General features: G+C 41.3%; 2 protein-coding genes across 7 annotated transcripts in view; both read right to left on the bottom strand.

Moving 5' to 3' along the window:
- lmo7a (LIM domain 7a) overlaps positions 1 to 13029 on the bottom strand; it is a 78454-nt gene extending 65425 nt beyond the window's left edge. For 3 of the 6 annotated variants that reach the window (XM_083638599.1, XM_083638602.1, XM_083638601.1), the window contains exons 1-2: positions 12764 to 13027; positions 12350 to 12442 (exon numbers count right to left, since the gene is read on the bottom strand). In XM_083638599.1, coding sequence (XP_083494725.1) covers positions 12350 to 12418 — 69 coding nt within the window. In that variant the 5' untranslated portion in view covers positions 12419 to 12442; positions 12764 to 13027. Of the gene's footprint in view, positions 1 to 12349; positions 12443 to 12763 lie in introns of all 6 variants that reach the window. The other 3 variants (XM_083638600.1, XM_083638603.1, XM_083638604.1) reach the window with 2 other exon arrangements.
- A 904-nt stretch (positions 13030 to 13933) lies between these two features.
- Positions 13934 to 21734, bottom strand: uchl3 (ubiquitin carboxyl-terminal esterase L3 (ubiquitin thiolesterase)). The gene is made up of 8 exons (XM_083638955.1): positions 21729 to 21734; positions 17570 to 17698; positions 17210 to 17366; positions 16366 to 16451; positions 15398 to 15445; positions 15158 to 15233; positions 14896 to 14954; positions 13934 to 14787 (listed from the first exon to the last, which is right to left on the bottom strand). Exons 2-8 carry the CDS (start codon positions 17678 to 17680, stop codon positions 14698 to 14700), a joined length of 627 nt encoding a protein of 208 aa, XP_083495081.1. The 5' UTR covers positions 17681 to 17698; positions 21729 to 21734; the 3' UTR covers positions 13934 to 14697.
- Positions 21735 to 22258: the final 524 nt, after the last annotated feature.

The raw sequence follows: 22258 nt of genomic DNA, 5'->3' as shown, positions 1-22258 counted from the left end.
GATGGAATGATATGTCAGTAGAATGAATGAGATGTACACTACATGATGGAATGTTGTCAGTAGAATGAATGAGATGTACACTACATGATGGAATGTTGTCAGTAGAATGAATGAGATGTAGACTACATGATGGAATGTTGTCAGTAGAATGAATGAGATGTACACTACATGATGGAATGATATGTCAGTAGAATGAATGAGATGTACACTACATGATGGAATGTTGTCAGTAGAATGAATGAGATGTACACTACATGATGGAATGTTGTCAGTAGAATGAATGAGATGTACACTACATGATGGAATGTTGTCAGTAGAATGAATGAGATGTAGACTACATGATGGAATGTTGTCAGTAGAATGAATGAGATGAACACTACATGATGGAATGTTGTCAGTAGAATGAATGAGATGTACACTACATGATGGAATGTTGTCAGTAGAATGAATGAGATGAACACTACATGATGGAATGTTGTCAGTAGAATGAATGAGATGTACACTACATGATGGAATGTTGTCAGTAGAATGAATGAGATGTAGACTACATGATGGAATGTTGTCAGTAGAATGAATGAGATGTACACTACATGATGGAATGATATGTCAGTAGAATGAATGAGATGTACACTACATGATGGAATGTTGTCAGTAGAATGAATGAGATGTACACTACATGATGGAATGTTGTCAGTAGAATGAATGAGATGTAGACTACATGATGGAATGTTGTCAGTAGAATGAATGAGATGTACACTACATGATGGAATGATATGTCAGTAGAATGAATGAGATGTACACTACATGATGGAATGTTGTCAGTAGAATGAATGAGATGTACACTACATGATGGAATGATATGTCAGTAGAATGAATGAGATGTACACTACATGATGGAATGATATGTCAGTAGAATGAATGAGATGTACACTACATGATGGAATGTTGTCAGTAGAATGAATGAGATGTAGACTACATTATGGAATGTTGTCAGTAGAATGAATGAGATGTACACTACATGATGGAATGTTGTCAGTAGAATGAATGAGATGTACACTACATGATGGAATGTTGTCAGTAGAATGAATGAGATGTACACTACATGATGGAATGTTGTCAGTAGAATGAATGAGATGTACACTACATGATGGAATGTTGTCAGTAGAATGAATGAGATGTAGACTACATGATGGAATGTTGTCAGTAGAATGAATGAGATGAACACTACATGATGGAATGTTGTCAGTAGAATGAATGAGATGTACACTACATGATGGAATGTTGTCAGTAGAATGAATGAGATGAACACTACATGATGGAATGTTGTCAGTAGAATGAATGAGATGTACACTACATGATGGAATGTTGTCAGTAGAATGAATGAGATGTAGACTACATGATGGAATGTTGTCAGTAGAATGAATGAGATGTACACTACATGATGGAATGATATGTCAGTAGAATGAATGAGATGTACACTACATGATGGAATGTTGTCAGTAGAATGAATGAGATGTACACTACATGATGGAATGTTGTCAGTAGAATGAATGAGATGTAGACTACATGATGGAATGTTGTCAGTAGAATGAATGAGATGTACACTACATGATGGAATGATATGTCAGTAGAATGAATGAGATGTACACTACATGATGGAATGTTGTCAGTAGAATGAATGAGATGTACACTACATGATGGAATGATATGTCAGTAGAATGAATGAGATGTACACTACATGATGGAATGTTGTCAGTAGAATGAATGAGATGTACACTACATGATGGAATGTTGTCAGTAGAATGAATGAGATGTACACTACATGATGGAATGTTGTCAGTAGAATGAATGAGATGTAGACTACATGATGGAATGTTGTCAGTAGAATGAATGAGATGAACACTACATGATGGAATGTTGTCAGTAGAATGAATGAGATGTACACTACATGATGGAATGTTGTCAGTAGAATGAATGAGATGAACACTACATGATGGAATGTTGTCAGTAGAATGAATGAGATGTACACTACATGATGGAATGTTGTCAGTAGAATGAATGAGATGTACACTACATGATGGAATGTTGTCAGTAGAATGAATGAGATGAACACTACATGATGGAATGTTGTCAGTAGAATGAATGAGATGTACACTACATGATGGAATGATATGTCAGTAGAATGAATGAGATGTACACTACATGATGGAATGATGTCAGTAGAATGAATGAGATGTACACTACATGATGGAATGATGTCAGTAGAATGAATGAGATGTACACTACATGATGGAATGTTGTCAGTAGAATGAATGAGATGTACACTACATGATGGAATGTTGTCAGTAGAATGAATGAGATGAACACTACATGATGGAATGTTGTCAGTAGAATGAATGAGATGTACACTACATGATGGAATGATATGTCAGTAGAATGAATGAGATGTACACTACATGATGGAATGATGTCAGTAGAATGAATGAGATGTACACTACATGATGGAATGATATGTCAGTAGAATGAATGAGATGTACACTACATGATGGAATGATGTCAGTAGAATGAATGAGATGTACACTACATGATGGAATGATGTCAGTAGAATGAATGAGATGTACACTACATGATGGAATGATATGTCAGTAGAATGAATGAGATGTACACTACATGATGGAATGATATGTCAGTAGAATGAATGAGATGTACACTACATGATGGAATGATGTCAGTAGAATGAATGAGATGTACACTACATGATGGAATGATATGTCAGTAGAATGAATGAGATGTACACTACATGATGGAATGTTGTCAGTAGAATGAATGAGATGTACACTACATGATGGAATGTTGTCAGTAGAATGAATGAGATGTAGACTACATGATGGAATGATATGTCAGTAGAATGAATGAGATGTACACTACATGATGGAATGTTGTCAGTAGAATGAATGAGATGTACACTACATGATGGAATGTTGTCAGTAGAATGAATGAGATGAACACTACATGATGGAATGTTGTCAGTAGAATGAATGAGATGTACACTACATGATGGAATGATATGTCAGTAGAATGAATGAGATGTACACTACATGATGGAATGATATGTCAGTAGAATGAATGAGATGTACACTACATGATGGAATGATATGTCAGTAGAATGAATGAGATGTACACTACATGATGGAATGATATGTCAGTAGAATGAATGAGATGTACACTACATGATGGAATGATATGTCAGTAGAATGAATGAGATGTACACTACATGATGGAATGATGTCAGTAGAATGAATGAGATGTACACTACATGATGGAATGATATGTCAGTAGAATGAATGAGATGAACACTACATGATGGAATGTTGTCAGTAGAATGAATGAGATGTACACTACATGATGGAATGTTGTCAGTAGAATGAATGAGATGTAGACTACATGATGGAATGTTGTCAGTAGAATGAATGAGATGTACACTACATGATGGAATGATGTCAGTAGAATGAATGAGATGTACACTACATGATGGAATGATGTCAGTAGAATGAATGAGATGTACACTACATGATGGAATGATATGTCAGTAGAATGAATGAGATGTACACTACATGATGGAATGATGTCAGTAGAATGAATGAGATGTAGACTACATGATGGAATGTTGTCAGTAGAATGAATGAGATGTACACTACATGATGGAATGATATGTCAGTAGAATGAATGAGATGTACACTACATGATGGAATGTTGTCAGTAGAATGAATGAGATGTACACTACATGATGGAATGTTGTCAGTAGAATGAATGAGATGTAGACTACATGATGGAATGATATGTCAGTAGAATGAATGAGATGTACACTACATGATGGAATGATATGTCAGTAGAATGAATGAGATGTACACTACATGATGGAATGATGTCAGTAGAATGAATGAGATGTACACTACATGATGGAATGATGTCAGTAGAATGAATGAGATGTACACTACATGATGGAATGTTGTCAGTAGAATGAATGAGATGTAGACTACATGATGGAATGATATGTCAGTAGAATGAATGAGATGTACACTACATGATGGAATGATATGTCAGTAGAATGAATGAGATGTACACTACATGATGGAATGATATGTCAGTAGAATGAATGAGATGTACACTACATGATGGAATGATATGTCAGTAGAATGAATGAGATGTACACTACATGATGGAATGATGTCAGTAGAATGAATGAGATGTACACTACATGATGGAATGATATGTCAGTAGAATGAATGAGATGTACACTACATGATGGAATGATGTCAGTAGAATGAATGAGATGTACACTACATGATGGAATGATATGTCAGTAGAATGAATGAGATGTACACTACATGATGGAATGATATGTCAGTAGAATGAATGAGATGAACACTACATGATGGAATGATATGTCAGTAGAATGAATGAGATGTACACTACATGATGGAATAATATGTCAGTAGAATGAATGAGATGTACACTACATGATGGAATGATATGTCAGTAGAATGAATGAGATGTACACTACATGATGGAATGATGTCAGTAGAATGAATGAGATGTACACTACATGATGGAATGTTGTCAGTAGAATGAATGAGATGTACACTACATGATGGAATGATGTCAGTAGAATGAATGAGATGTACACTACATGATGGAATGTTGTCAGTAGAATGAATGAGATGTACACTACATGATGGAATGATATGTCAGTAGAATGAATGAGATGAACACTACATGATGGAATGTTGTCAGTAGAATGAATGAGATGTACACTACATGATGGAATGTTGTCAGTAGAATGAATGAGATGTACACTACATGATGGAATGTTGTCAGTAGAATGAATGAGATGTAGACTACATGATGGAATGTTGTCAGTAGAATGAATGAGATGTACACTACATGATGGAATGATGTCAGTAGAATGAATGAGATGTACACTACATGATGGAATGATATGTCAGTAGAATGAATGAGATGTACACTACATGATGGAATGATATGTCAGTAGAATGAATGAGATGTACAGTACATGATGGAATGATATGTCAGTAGAATGAATGAGATGTACACTACATGATGGAATGATGTCAGTAGAATGAATGAGATGTACACTACATGATGGAATGATATGTCAGTAGAATGAATGAGATGTACACTACATGATGGAATGATATGTCAGTAGAATGAATGAGATGTACAGTACATGATGGAATGATATGTCAGTAGAATGAATGAGATGTACACTACATGATGGAATGTTGTCAGTAGAATGAATGATATGTAGACTACATGATGGAATGATATGTCAGTAGAATGAATGATATGTACACTACATGATGGAATGATATGTCAGTAGAATGAATGAGATGTAGACTACATGATGGAATGATACTGTATCTCAGTAGAATGTGACTCATCTGAGGAAGGGAAGGGGGACTCTCTGGGTCCCCCCGACTCCAGCCATTGTGTATTCATGCAGGGCACTGAGGCACATCACTATTCAAGGTTTGTTTGGATGCACGAAATGCAGCCCGCCACTAATTGTTGCTAAAAGTCTTTGCTCCTTCACAGAGGCCATGGGGTGCGTCATCAGGGGGCAATTGGGACATCATCCAAATAGTTCAGGGACATGCCTCAAGGAGCATACCGCTGTGGAAAGAAGCTATCGCTATTGACACTAGCGTCTTATCAGCATCAATGTGTCACTGTGAGTGGTAGCGACTTGTGTGAGGTCTGGCTTCACATGAGTACATCTGAATGGCTGCAAGCTGCTTACCGGTCATGGCTCTCTATCAGAACAGTCCACAAACAGAATGCCTCTGCTGTGATGTGATGCGGCGTGACGTGATGAAGGACCCGGTCCGGCCAAAGACAACACTGAGCTGTTACAGGTCGCTCACGAAAGCCGTTCATGAGAGTGGGCCGCAACTAACACATTACAAATGATGGAATGGGAGAGGGGGAAAGAAATACAATTAGAGGAGGTGAGGTGATAGATAGAGATGTATTTAGGGCTGAGTGATATGGGTGAAATCAATATCACGATAATCACGCAGATTTTTTCCGACGTCGATATATATCACAATATGGTTCACATGTAAAATCGCGTTAAATCCAGTTGAACTGAATGGTAATGTCAGGTGTGATGTCAAAATATAAATATTCAAGTAATATTCCTTAAAGTGAAAATCATACCAGTTTAGACAGCAGAAATGTATGCCACGATATTATAATAATAAGCGATAAATGATCATATTGAATTATTGCACAGCCCTATGCTGACTTCATAAAAGCATGCAGATCCATGAGTACCGTAATTAGCATTCAGAGCAATCAATCTAAGCATGCATCCACAAAGGTAATGTAGCATCACGTTGCACTGTTTTCCAAACAGCCAAACCATGAGGAAGTTTCACACTACAGGCTTTGTTCAAGGCTAGATGAGAGCAACAACACAAGTGACCAACTTGAAGGAATCCACAGGATCATGTTACCTTTCTATTGGCTGCTTTATTCCAGGGTTAAAGAATCCGGGGGAAGATGATATGGTCCATTTCAATCAGTCACTCTGACACAAAAGCAGGTGAATAAAAATCAAAGCTGGATCTGAAATCTGATACAGAACAGATCATTGTTAAGTGACCTTCAACAAGATCATTAGCTACTGTCGCTGAACCTCTGCCTAATACTCTGAGAAAAGAATTGTTTAAAGCGGTATTCCAGGTATTCTGGCTAAGACTCTGAGTGGAAGCACTTTGAGACAGCAAATTTACGCCTATCACAACCTCAATGAAACGTGCAAAATTGCCATGGCATGCCATTGTTTTTGACACTTCCTATGTATGTGACATATCACTTCATCATAGCTAACAAAGCACAAACCCAAACCAAACTACAAAATATCACAGCCTACAGGGCTACAGTTACTAAAACACGGTATGGTAATATAACCATAAAAATTGTAGAATGGGGAAAAAATAATTTTATGGGTAGCTAACTGCTATAACAACTTATTATATTATAGTTATTATAACAGAATGCTGTTACTTATGACCTGTAAATTGCACAGTCACTGCCACTTATTGTCACAACAGTCACTTATCAAAGGCCTTTCTATTCAATCAACAAGGACCTTCATTATTGCACACGAGTGTGTAGTTGTTGTAGGACACAGTCAGTACGTTTACATGCACAGTTAAGTCGAGCTATGGTTATAGCTTGATTAGGCTATTTACTCGGACTACTGTCCTTGTCCCAGACAGTATACAAGCACAGGTGGGAAATCAATTTTTTGATGGAATCATGTTGCCTCCGCTATGATAGGTGGAGATATGCACCGTTTCCCCCATAGACTGTAAATATAGTTTCCCCACAGGCTCCACCAATTCTAACAACTGGTAGCAGCAAGTCTCTTAATAATGCAGCTATTTCATAAAAAAAAGATTACCGTATATAATTATATAAACGTTTCCCCTCAAAACGATCACTTCTGGTCCATATAATAGTGTGGCAGTGTGTTTATGTTGAGAGACGCTGCGCCCTGTGTGTATTTTAGTGATAGGACATTGTTTTGCTGTGTTCTGTGTTTATGTGGTCAAGCGAGGTTGTGTTTATGTGGAGAGAGAGAGAGCGCCGATAAACCGTTCGAACGCAGGGATGGTCACGTAACACAAAGCTGCCCCTTGTTAGCTCAATACAGTTGAAACTAAGATATTCCATTAAAAAAATATTTTTTCTAGACACAGATTTAGCTACTACATCAACAAACTTCACATTGAGCTTTAGCTAATCGCTCCCTGGCCGCTAACATAACAGTTTTAAACGCTGTTCGACTTCTGGGTCAAAGAACGTTAGCGCATGCGCTGATTGCCTCGTCCAGTTCCAGTCTGACTGGCCTGTACACATGCAGGAGTAAATCGACTCCCAATCGCATTATCTGGGTGTGTTAGTCGGACTTTTATAACTTTGATTTCAGTCGAGCTAACATGTTTACATGCATTTCAAAAGTCCGGTTTTAGGCGGACTAATGCAATAATTAATTTTTTTAAAGTGCATGTAAACGTACTGACTGAAGTGAGTAGTGTAGGACACAGTGAAGTGAGCTGAAGGCCAGCCAGCTCCGAGGGGGCTATGCTCACAGCCATGGCAGCTAATACAGGAATGTGTCCATGTGACAGACTCCAGACCATTTAGTCTCCTTTTTAACAACAACACCTACCTGGCCATGCACACACGCCTCTGTTCAAAGTGCTGTGTGAAGACAAGCAGCTTGTTAATCATTCAGTGGCAGACCCCATGGCCACAAAACTCTCCTTTTGAAGGGAAACTCTGACTCCTGTACCACAACTTGGCCTGGCCTCTGCCCTCTATTGTATTGCCCCGACCCCTGCCTCCTATACCTGCACTGCCCCGACCCCTGCCTCCTATACCTGCACTGCCCCGACCCCTGCCTCCTATACCTGCACTGCCCTGACCCCTGCCTCCTATACCTGCACTGCCCTGACCCCTGCCTCCTATACCTGCACTGCCCTGACCCCTGCCTCCTATACCTGCACTGCCCTGACCCCTGCCTCCTATACCTGCACTGCCCTGACCCCTGCCTCCTATCCCTGCACTGCCCTGACCCCTGCCTCCTATACCTGCATTGCCCTGACGCCTGCCTCCTATACCTGCACTGCCCTGACCCCTGCCTCCTATCCCTGCACTGCCCTGACCCCTGCCTCCTATACATGCACTGCCCTGACCCCTGCCTCCTATACCTGCACTGCCCTGACCCCTGCCTCCTATACCTGCACTGCCCTGACACCTGCCTCCTATACCTGCACTGCCCTGACCCCTGCCTCCTATACCTGCACTGCCCTGACCCCTGCCTCCTATACCTGCACTGCCCTGACCCCTGCCTCCTATACATGCACTGCCCTGACCCCTGCCTCCTATACCTGCACTGCCCTGACCCCTGCCTCCTATACCTGCACTGCCCTGACCCCTGCCTCCTATACCTGCACTGCCCTGACCCCTGCCTCCTATACCTGCACTGCCCTGACCCCTGCCTCCTATACCTGCACTGCCCTGACCCCTGCCTCCTATCCCTGCACTGCCCTGACCCCTGCCTCCTATACCTGCACTGCCCTGACCCCTGCCTCCTATACCTGCACTGCCCTGACCCCTGCCTCCTATCCCTGCACTGCCCTGACCCCTGCCTCCTATACCTGCACTGCCCTGACCCCTGCCTCCTATCCCTGCACTGCCCTGACCCCTGCCTCCTATACCTGCATTGCCCTGACACCTGCCTCCTATACCTGCATTGCCCCGACCCCTGCCTCCTATACCTGCACTGCCCTGACCCCTGCCTCCTATACCTGCACTGCCCTGACCCCTGCCTCCTATACCTGCATTGCCCTGACACCTGCCTCCTATACCTGCACTGCCCTGACCCCTGCCTCCTATACCTGCACTGCCCTGACCCCTGCCTCCTATACCTGCATTGCCCTGACACCTGCCTCCTATACCTGCACTGCCCTGACCCCTGCCTCCTATACATGCACTGCCCTGACCCCTGCCTCCTATACCTGCACTGCCCTGACCCCTGCCTCCTATACCTGCACTGCCCTGACCCCTGCCTCCTATCCCTGCACTGCCCTGACCCCTGCCTCCTATACCTGCACTGCCCTGACCCCTGCCTCCTATACCTGCACTGCCCTGACCCCTGCCTCCTATACCTGCACCCTTTACCGATTCCGTTTCCTACCCCCCCACCTTACCCTCTCCACCCATCAATCTTCCAGCTCCGGCCTGAGATCAAGCCCCCGCCAAAGTCCAGGAGCCAAGCCACTACAATGGGCCAGTGTGCAAGTGTGAGAGATGCTGATGTCACATTGAAAGCATTCAGATTCACCCCTCATGAAATGAGAACAATATTTGTTTAGTTCCAGGCGGTGCAGCAGCTCCATGACACCCTGCTGGGCCGAGAGGGAACATCATTTCACCCGCTTATAAAGAGGGAAAAAAGAATGGGAGGCTGGCTGGAGCCCTGATGGAAACTTGAGATAATTTGCCATTTTAGAAATGAAAAGAGGCTGTTATTGAGAGAGTTGGATAGATCTGTTGGGTAGGTAGCTATTGCATTGTTGCACTATGAAATAGGACACATTATGGTCATGAAAAAGGTGTTTTTTAGTAGTGGGTATCAGTACTCGATACCTTAAGGTATCAACCAAAATAATCCAGTACCAAGTAGTATTGAAACTTTTCCAGTCAAAATATACCCTCATTCGATCCCTTTGTACAGAGATCTACAGTAGGGGGGGGGGGGGACGATTTGTATTTTTCTTGCAGCCAATCACCACAATCGTTCTTTGTTTTAATGCGACGTGTGATTGGCCCATTACCGCAGCAGCAGCAACAACCCATACAGTCTGTGGTGGTGAAGTATATGAAGGATCCTCCTGAAGTTCTTCATCCATATTATCCTCATATGAAGTTGAGTGCAGTGTACTGTATGTGAAGGAGTTGGCAGTTCAGCGTGCCGAGATGCCACCAAAGGGTTCAAAAAATGGTACTGGAATCGCAATTTTTTAAACGACGCAGAGCCTAGTTTTTAGTTTGGCTCAGAACTGAGACTGAGACATCACAAGCTCTTCATATATATATTATCCTGCTGCTCAACAGCAGATTTACCCTCAACAGAAACACCCCTGCATGTACAGGTGGCTGGGATTTGTTTCCCTTTCAAAATTTAATGTGAATTGTAACAGTTGGTACAAGTGATAGAATTGGATCTGATTCAATACACAAATGCTGCTTGAGTTTTACAGATTTTCCACACAATTGTCCCAAACAAGTTGCTAATGTTTTCCTTCATTACTGCAATTTAATATAACAATTCCAATGTGCTCTGTATGGATTATGGCGTGTTAACAGTTTTATTGCATGTGTTGTAAATTAGGTGAAATCCTGGGAATCTGCCTTGTTCTCTGCATCCAAACACTTATTAGGTCTAGTGCATACCTAGACTATTGATCTACTCTTTTATTTAATGTCTCTGACATTTCATTTCTTTCTCAGTGCCTCCTTGCACTTGGAGACTAAAAAAAACACATTCAAAAATCTGATGAGCAGGTCTAGGCAAGACCTGACAAAGGAAACAAGCACACAATAATGATGGATGGGTTCAAAACCATGCATCTGCAGAGGGAGAGGCAGGCAGGCAGACAGGCAGAGAGAGAGACAGACAGACAGACAGACAGACAGGCAGACAGAGAGACAGAGAGAGACAGAGAGACAGAAAGACAGAGAAAGAGAGAGAGAGAGAGAGAGAGAGAGAGAGAGAGTCAAAGATCGTGACAATTGCTTATTAGTGGAGTAAAGCCTATTGCCAATTGAGTTCCAGTAGTTAAAACAACCCAGTGGTTCTTCTAGTTATTACCTAAAGTCAGAGGTTCTCAACATGGGGTCCAGGGACCACCATGGATCCTTGAGGTGGTCCCAGGGGTCCCCGGCAAATTGATGAATTGTTAAACTTCTGCATTATTTCATTTAGGCCTATAAGTTCATTATAAATAATTTATAAGTTAATTGCTTGTTTTACTGTTTTCTTTCTACCTACAATACAGATAGTCATGGAATTATGGACAAAATATTATAGGAATAAATAAATAAATAAATAAATAAATAAATAAATAAATAAATAAATAAATAAATAAACAAACAAACAACTACCTAAATAAATAATATTCTCAGGTTTGAGGCTGCAAGACAAAATCTCATCAAACGGGAGTATGTGACTCAAATGTGGACTTGTGGACTGAATGAGGGTCCTTAATATTGTGGCGAGAAAGAGGTTGAGAATGAAGAGATGAAGACTGGTCAAGAGTCACACATGACAACACATCTGGGGGCAAGCAGCTGTGGCTGCCTGATCATCTTTCACCCAAAAGCTTTAATAGCTAACTGAAGCAACATGATTGTCAATCAGGAATGTATTGTAAAAATAACCTAAACTTAAACTCGGCTTAGTCAGAGCTATAGTCAAACTGACCCGTTATGTGGATTTTTAAAGAGGTATTTAAAAATTGTACTCTCCAAAAATGCAACGTTTGCTTGCTTTGCTTATAGCTTGGCGCTTGTTATTGCTTGATCACCGATTACTTGATGATGACCAATTAGGCTATGCTACTGGTCCCCATTATACTGTATTTCACACTACTTCGGCTATATTATTTAAATGAAAAATGACATACATCTTTGTATGCTTTTCGACAGCTGTAACAACAAAACAAACAAAAGAGTTTGTGGTTGCACTCACCTCAAGCCATCTCTGCGCCTCCAAGTAGGCTTCGTCGCAGCTGACGGCGGACTGCTCACGCCACTCCATCACACAAACTTATCCAAGCGCGATCTGAGTAACACAAGTGGGCCAAATCAGTTAGTGGCTCGCATGTAAAGTCCAGTGACATACATGATGTGGGCCAAGTCACACACTAGCAGCAGATTGTTACACGGACGGATACTTTTTCAGCGGGACAGGCAGGTACGTGGACTTGTAGCCTAATAATAACACTCCTCCTGACTATTCATCATGAAATATGCATCCTATTGTTAATTTCCATCGGTGTCCCCTGGGGTTGGGTCGGCTACCGAGTACTGACACCGTGTGTTGGTCAAATTTTGATGAATGCAGGGTGTAACAGTAATGAACTCCCTTGCACCAGTTGCTTACCTGCCGTTTCCTCCGCTCCGACACACCTTTGTTTTTGTAGTTTTCTTTGTCACTCTACGCTTCCAGTAGGTCTACTTCACCCTTTTGGCGGTCAAACGTGTCTTCAGAGCCGGAGCTCACTGCATTTCTAAAAGAAAGACAGCGATGACCGATACAGCTACTGTACGGACACTTTTCACGTGGATGTTGTGTTGTAGGGTAGGCAGGGGTTGCCAAAGTGGGGTCCAGGGACCTCCAGGGGTCCATGAGTGGGCTCCAGGTGGTCCCCAGCAAAATACGGAATAGTTCAATTCCGCTACTGGCTGGAGCTATTTTGACTCCCGAGAAGGCAATTTTAATGACAGGTGATCAGCCTCCTCCCTAGTCCCTCCCCATCTGCAGCACATTATAGGCGATACCAAATCACAACTACAAATATCAAGTGCCCCTCGTGGTTAAAAATAAAAAATAAAAATACATCTGATCAAACTGGGGTTCGTGGTCTAACCTATTTGGATGAAAATGAAAGGAAAAAAGTTTGGGAGCCTCAAGGAGACAGGACAGCACTTTAAAAAGAAAGTGAGCTCACTGGAATTCTTCTCTCCCTCTCCCAAAAACGTTATGGGTTATTCTTTCCTGAAACGCCACCCAGCGGTGATTAGGCTGTGTTGCAGTCTTTTAACAGGAGAGAAATGACAAAATCTAGGCTAGGCTATGTTCTAGGAAAACATGCATTAAAGAAGCCTAGCTAATGTAGTCAAGAACTGCAGGTTGTTTTCAAAACTACCAAGAAAATGTTCTTCCCGAATCAAAACTTTGATCAAACTAAAATCAACTGTGTGATCAGCTGATATAGTTAAAAAAATTATCTCGTCAAAATAACAGAAAACTGTTGACACAGCTTTTGTAGATTTCCTCATGGAGGATTTGTGGGAGTGATAGAAAAAAAAGTGGACACTATTTTATTTAAGACCTCAATTACTGAACTCACAGCTGACAGTGACACTACAGTTCTGTGATAATAAGCCTACGTCACTATTAAAAAGAATACTAGTAGCACCAGTCTGGTTGACATTAGATTAATCAAACCTGTACAAGTTCAACTTACAAAATACATTCAATGCTCCAAATAACTGAAATGCAGTTCATTTGTACCATAGCAGAGTAGATTCACAAGATAAATGTTTAATAAATTTGCTTTTTATTTGACAGAATGTCTTTATTCTTCTTACAAAAATGTAAGCACCTCCCACATAGATGTAACACTTGCATTTTTGTTTTGATCTTATAAATCTCAAAGTAAAAAAAGCAACACGTTAGCCTGCACATAATAGAAGGTGTAGATAGGTCTTCATAACGGCATTACTGCATACAATAATTTTAGGCCTACCCGTTTTCAAAGCTATTCCATTGAACATAATTATGAAAGCTTTGGAAAAACTCTAAACTTGTTTTGATAACATGGACAGATCAAGACAGATTACTGTATATTTTACCTTTTAAGTCCATGGTGTTAAAACAAGTTCAGTTATCCCAGTGTCTTATGGGAAATATTGCCCAACTTTCACAATCTTAACTGAGTGCCAAATATGCCATGTAAACAAACTTTAGTGCAGGGTCAAGCTAGCACAAATTAAATCTGCAGTAGATACTGGGATGTTTCAATATGGGAGACTGGTATTGATCTCACGCCAACCAACCACTTTCAGTTGCATAGCAACATAACTGAACTGAACATTCTAATTCCCTTAGACTGCCACCCAACTCATAACAAGTATGTGTAACAAAAGTGAAACAATAGTTTAGAATGGTATCCCTTACTTTTTATCGTTTTTTTCCCACCCACACCACAGGCTAAGTTACTTTGTAAAAATTCTAATGTTCTAATAAAGTCAGCACTTGAGAATGATTGGCAGTTGCGTATTCTTTTTCTTGGCAGTCGCAAGGACATGTCATCAGTAGGAATCTTTGGAAAGGGCGATGACCGTGAAACGAAGCTCCTGAGGGTCGCGAGCCATGAAAGTCTTACACACCTGTGTAGCATCCTGCAGTGCATGGGAACATAAAAGCAAAGGTACAAATAAATATTTGCAACTTAACTTGCACAGCCCTTTTTTTATGAGAATGTGTGTGTTGTATCTTAATTGTTTTACCTCAAGGAAAGAGACTTCAGATGTTTTTCCATGGACGATAGGGAAAGGCTTGCGGCCATCTAGGTACATAAAAGACAGTTCATCAAGTCCTCTTCAACACGTTCTGACTGAAGTAACTAAGCTCTGTCTCCACCCACTGAATCTATCACTTTGAGACATAGGGACTGGAGCTAATACTGTCAACAATGTGAGAAATGCTCATTTAAACAATATTTTCTGTATGCGACGTGAAACGTGAATCCTTTAGCAGTGGATAACTTACCCAGTTCATACAACTGTCCTCCAACATTCACAAAAGCTATAAAATGCAGGTTTACTTTCTCATCTATGCTCGGGGCCTAAGACACACAAAAATAAACAGAGTTTGGCTGAGTTCATGTCATGTTAGATTAATGCGTAATAACCTAATAACCTGCACATCACATAACTCCACTGTCATATGTGCTGTGGTGTTACTTGTGTCAAAAGCAACGTCAGACAATAGACCTAAAACTTAACTAACCTCAGTCTGTCCTTCTTGTGCACTGGATTCATGTGTAACGCGTATACTCTGGAAGAGAAAACGGGGGGGCGGGGTCATTCCATTTATCATTTACCAAAGGCTTTGCACTGCAAGAGTTGAGTTGCATCATCCTTACACAATCTCCACTGCTTTTTTCCAAGAGTGGGGGGGGGGGGGGGGGGTCCACCCAACTTTTGTATTCATTCAAACAGGAGAGACTTTAAAACAAACTTAGGTAAGTGCTCTTTTAAATTTATCGGGGCTAAAAATTGGAACATGTTGCCCCTCCACTTAAAGTGTACAAGCAGCCAAGGTGTTTTCAAGAAGAAGGTCAAATTGTGGCTTCTTGAACAAGTCCATGCCTAAGCTCTGATGTACATCTTCTTCTGTGTATTTTGATGTGTATGTTTCTTAGCTCTCATTGCATAATTCATACTGTATGAATGTATCTGTTAATTATTTCATGTTTATATTGTTGTTGTTGTTTTTATATACACCTGTTTAAGACCAAGGACCACAATGGAAATAAGTCTCGACTTTATTGTGCTTTATCCTTGATGCTATTCTTTGAGATCCGTGTCTGTACTTTGCTTAGTACACTGTATTTCAATTTGTAACCGTCAAATAAAATAAAATAAAATAAAATCAGAGACATGGACAGACATACATACATTTATGTTGAATTGCTAGAGTTGCTACAAGTTATCATTTTCTCACCTTTCATATAATACTAGTGGCCTACCATCACCAAACAGCCTATGCTGAAGAGTTAGCATGAGGCACTGGACGGAATGATCTTCTGGGAGCACATGGATTAATGCCATGTCTATTTCTCATCACATAACAAGTTGACCAACATGCCAGACAGTCTCCCAAAAATCAATGCAGTGGATCGCTCGACTATTTCTGGGCACTTCATCAACCCATCTCTGATCAAACCTTCAACTCTTTGGTGATTTTTTTTTTACCTCATCTTTTTCCAGGAAGGCGGCCTTTTCCTCTGGGCTCATTTTAGAGGATTGTCCCAGAAACTTCTTGAGAGCAGAATCAGACTCTGAGGAGAATGGACAAGGTACAGCACAGTCTGCAGAAAACCGCCAACAAGCAAAATGTCTTGCTATATACCTTGCTATGAAAACTGACATTTTCATAATAGTGTTAATGGCAAAATCCTTTTATACCCATGCTCCAAGTAGCATCCTATTTCTACCCTCCTGCCCCAAGTACCAACCAGCAGTGTTACTTTAACATACTGCGCTCGATTCCTAGCTTGCCTGGAGCGTGGCTCACTATACACCTCAATTGCTCAAGTGACAATCACTGATCACATCATGGACTGCTAGAGTGACATCACTAAGCGCACAATTGCTTAACTTTGCGGTGTCGCACGCAGCTCGATTCCCAGGCTCGCCTGCTGCACAGCGCAGGCCCACATACGTGGCCGCTATGCGGCCTCGCCCACAGCTCGCCTGCCCTATTGGCCTGCGCAGCGCACAATTGCTCAACTTCGCATCACTGATGACATCACTCACTGATGATGTGATAGACATCATGCCATCATCGTCTATGACATCATCAGTGACATCATCGTCTATGTCACAATGTCTGACATCATCACTGATGATGTCGCAATGTCTATGACCTCATCAGTGACATCACATTTGCCCGAGTGTAACCAAAAACCTGACCAAAATCGCAGAACCCACTTACTCCCTTTTATATAAGGATGGTTGCAACCCAATACTGAATGTTGTGTTCACCATTACATTTGTAACCCAAGAAAGAACAAGCCAACTCCTGTTAAGCACTTACCAAATTCCAGATGTTCCAGGTTGTTTGCCACTGCATGAATTAACCCTATTGTTCCACAGGCATTTCCAATGGTTTGCTTTATGAAGTAGACATCAGGAGAGACGTCCTGTCCCTGGGCCTTAATTTTCTCTTCCTCTTCAAGCTTGAATGCCTCATACTGGAGGTATGAGAAAAAAGTTTGTGCAAAATTGGAATCGGATATATGGGGGTGAGACAGTATCACTGAATTATGTATTTTGTGTATTTGTATGCCTTTGATACATCATGGGTTAGGGTTATGGTTTGATTTGTGGACAGAAATACTTGCTACACCAAGTCTAAAAGGTCCGGCAGTTCAGTTGTAAGGAGAAATAACAGTACCTTCTCTGTCAAAGGGAAGAGGAGTAGAACTGCACACACTGGTCTTGGTACCATGCTGAGGAGTTCTGGATCCAATCCATACACATCCCCAAATTGCCAGGTTGGTTTCATACCCAAACAATGGAGGAACTATGCAAAAGCTGAGAGTCAAACCTTATGTATGCAGAGTACAGACATATATAGATAGCTTAACAAAAGTGGGCCAACATGGTAAACTCAAAATGAAGTGACATATTGTGGGCTATCCCAATTCCCTGAATATTCTAAGAAACAGATTGACTTAACACTAGAAGAAAGGCCATGAACCAACAAATTTGAAATTTAAACTTAAAGTCGAGCTGAACCCAAAAATGATTTTTATTTTAGTTCAAATACCTGGGTATGCAGTGCACCTATTTAATAATGTATGCAAAAAAAATCACAACAATCTAATTTCTTTAGTTTTTCACACGTTTTCACATCAAAAGTTCATTTTTCAAGATTTCATTGATAACAGTAATGTACAGTTTGCTGACGTCACCTGGCTAGTACCATCAAATTTCTACCCCATTTCAACCAATCATATCACAACATGCAGCTGTCAATCAAATCTTCATTTCAGGATAATTTTCTCTTCCAAATGAAGTAGAAAATGGCACCTAGTGCCTGTCATCTGGCAGAATTCCTATCCCATAAACTAACTACTAACTTGGCCAATTGTTAGAAACATGAACAAAAAACAAAAACTATAATCTCTAAGAATGCAAAGAAATGTAACTGGCTCATTAAAACGCGCATTCCAGGGATATCGTATTTACAGCAGCGATAATGGCGCGCGCATCCGAGAGCTTGGTTGTCAGGGGTCGCACTTCGGAGATTCCAGGCCGACGTGCTGCACTCTCCGCTCGGCAACACGAAGGCAGCTGGCTGCCTGCGGCTCGCTGAGCTCCACTCAGCCACTAACCTCGCGTCACCAGGCTCTTCCCGAGGGGAACGCCACAACACACTGAATCCCACTCGATTTGGAGGTGGAACACGCCAGGATTGGCCAAAGCCCAATCCAGTCCCCAGAATTGTCAAATAAAATCATCGACATTATACTATGACCCGCCTCTCAACAAACTATATTATATATATATATATCTTAGACAAACTATGTTTTCAGTCTGAAATTGACTCATATGCACGTGACGAACGGGTTCAGTTCGACTTTAAATAATTCTCAGAAACTGTAAATGCCATTGTAATTCATTTCGACTGTTCTCTCCACACAAAATGCCCCATTAGCTGCAGAACAATAGGCTACATGGAGCTAGTAGGCAAGTGTCAATGATGTAGGGCTGAAATAAACAAATAAACAAAGACAGATGGAGGGAAACACACTTCTCCATAATCTAGGCCCGATAACACATCAGAATACATTTAGCTTGTTGAAGCAACAGATACCCACCAATGATAGGGAGGGGAAATCAGAAGTATGTTTGATTTTTTTCATGAAGAGAAAGCACTGCTGGTGTCGATGCTATGAAAATGAGTAGTGTATCTGTTTCAAATGTTTTGTATCGATTAGGGCTGGGTATTGGCAAGGATCTCACGATACGATACGTATCACGATACTTGGGTCACGATACGATTGTATCACGATATATTGCGATGCGATACATATTGCGATATATTGCGATATTCTACAGAATTTACTCAAAATTAAATAATAGAGCTAAAGATACAACACACTGTGTACCACCCAGGTAGTGTAATAATATGTACATCACTTTATACTGATAAGTTAGTGGACAAATTTAGTCAAAACTACTGAGTGTTGAGTGTTACTGAACGCATCGATATGGGAAATATCGATACACTATCGATTAGGGGTGGGAATCACCAGGGGCCGGTTGCACCAAGTGGTCTTAACTATGCCTGGTCGTAACTCCTAGGTCGGTCTTAGTTAAGACCAGTCATTAGAGTGGATTTACGCCTGTTGCACCAATAGGGCTTACATCTGGTCTTAACTACGCTGGTCGTAGCAATGCGCGTCCATGTGAATTGCCGGGGAATGTCCCCCGATTGGCCCAAAAATGTGCCTCGCGCCGTCACCCACTACTGTATGTGCGTCACTACACCCTCCCTCCTCCCTCCTCCCTCCTCCTGTGGAAACTCCGGGGGGGAAATGGCGGCGATTAGTGCCAAGCAGTCTGAATGAAATTGAATGTAACATTCCCAATTCTATGTATTAAATTCTAAAAAATGACCCTCAACATTTGGGAAGGCTAAGCCACACAACTAGTTCGTTATAATCTAACGTCATGCTTCGATGGCGACGTTACGACGATGAGGACGGTAAGGACTCAATTACAGCAGGTCTCCGCTGATAGACACGGAGATCTCTGTTACAGGCAGGCACCCTTACCCTTAGACTCTTACGCCTCCTGCTGACCAGGCGTAAGAGTTACGCCTGGGCGTAGTGAAAAGAAGGCTTAAGCCCTCTTGGTGCAACCGGCGTAGCTGTTAGGTCGTAAAGTTACGACCGGCGTAGCTTAAGACCAGTCGTAAGACCACTTGGTGCAACTGGCCCCAGATGCAGAGGCCTGGCATGGCATGGCCTGCAATTTTTTTTTTTTTATATTGCGATACTTGGCGTCCAAGTATCGATACAGTATCGGGAAATAATATATCGCAATATATTGCCGTATCGATTATATTGCCCAGCCCTAGTATCGATACTTAGATACTATCGATATACTTTTGAGAAACTTAGTCAACATCAGCAGTTAATTAAGTTTTTCCCTTTCCTTCTACCTCAAGTGCTAGAAGGAACCAAAAGTCCCACCTTCGCCCCGAAGCCTGCACATCTTAAATCTCAAGCAAAGATCCCAATCTCTTTTACAATTGTAAAGATGGGAATCAAGCATTCACAGGCTTCTGTGAGAAGGCTGCTCCTGCCTAACCACTCCAGGGCAGCAGTACAGTACATCAAGGCAGCCTACCATCTCCAACAAATGTTTCCCTTCCCTCTGAGACATGCATGTGAATTAGGGCTATACAAATAAACTTGACTTTCGCTCACGCATCACCTTTGGCTCCGGGACTTGGTCACATTAACGTTACCATCCGTGGTGTGAGGTGCTGGGGGTATAGAGGTGTATCTTACCTGTTTTCCAATGTCATATCGCAAGTTAGAAGATATTCACATGCTCTTATGGATGTCAATAGTTTTGTCGGGTGTTAAAATTATATTCCGCTGTGAAGAAACAACCTTTTAAATGCAGTATTTTGACAGCCTGTCAGTCATAGACTGTCTAAAAATATGGGCCAAATTTGCAATAGAGTATGTTTGGTATACTATCACGGTGCACCACTTGCACACGGCGAGCATACAACATTGAAGTCACATTGGATACGGCGGCGCAGTGAACAATAAATCCAGCATGCACCTGGGAAGCAAAACACGTCATTAAATACTAAATACTCCCAAGGTTCCTGTCAGCCTCTCCTCTCCTGAATTCGGCACAGGCTGTCAAAATACTGGATTTACAGTAAACTGTTGTTTCACAGCGGCATATCATGTTAACACCGTGACAAAATTACTGACATCTGAAACAGCATGTGAATATCTTCAAATTTGCGATATGATGTTGGAAAACTGGTAAGAAACACCTTTGTACCCCTGGCACCACACACCATGGATGGTAACGTTATGTGACCGAGTCCAGGAGCCGGGGCTAGGTATTGAACAAGAGTTACATCAAGTAACATCAAGTTACATAAAGTAACTTTCTTTAACACTAAGTTTCCTTTGTCTATGTGAAAGGTTTGACACTTTGTGCAGTCATCACTGTAGGGAAACGGCCAAGAAATAAGGCAAGGTACGTCTGCATGAAATGCTACTGACTGACTGGTGTGCTTACACAAACCTATGCAGACAGCTCATATACTGTAGATGTGGGTTAGAAGAGAGAGAGACTCAGAACGTACAAAAACATTCTATGAAAAAACACTTGTTCATATTCATAATGATATTAAAGATTACAACAATAAAGAAATAAGTTATTAGGTCAGTGTTTTATGCAAACATCTCTGTGATGCTAGGTAGGCCTTATGCTTCTGGACGTTGCTTGGCCACAGAACAGTTGGGCAGCAGTCTGTGTTCAGTGCAATAAGAGGGAAATACAGTACTCACTTTTGACATGACCTGAAAGGAAAAACAAGCAAATAAGAAGGTTAATCAACTTGCTTTTAGCTTAGCAAACTAGCCACACCGGCTTCAGCTTTTGTTCTCTTTGGCTAGCTACCGGTTAACATTAGCTCTCATGCGTGTGGGTGAATGACTTGGATAAAATAATATACATTGATTAAATAATAACAATACATACTTCTGGATTCGCCTCCAGAGGCAACCAGCGTGGACCTTCCATTTTCAGCTAATATAGTGTTATTTTCCTTACAGCCGAGTGCTGAAACTGATTTTGCAAATTTGTTTGACAGCTGGCACAGTGGCACGCGCTTCCGGGTTAGTGAACTTGGCGTTCAAGTAATGCAGGGGGGGGGGGGTCGTTGCTTAAACATAAATACACAACTTTCAATTATTCACTTCATGAACACACATTAACCTGTGTATATTTAATTTACATAGATATTATTATTATGGTCTAAATTGCTGTGTTTTCGATATTTGTCCGAAAATGATTGATTTGTGAATGTATTGTATTG

This window comes from Poromitra crassiceps (assembly GCF_964638095.1).
Source record: "Poromitra crassiceps genome assembly, chromosome: 6".
Lineage (NCBI taxonomy): Eukaryota > Metazoa > Chordata > Actinopteri > Beryciformes > Melamphaidae > Poromitra > Poromitra crassiceps.
The sequence above is the reverse complement of the archived record's forward strand: the minus strand, read 5'-3'. Positions and strand labels throughout refer to the sequence as shown.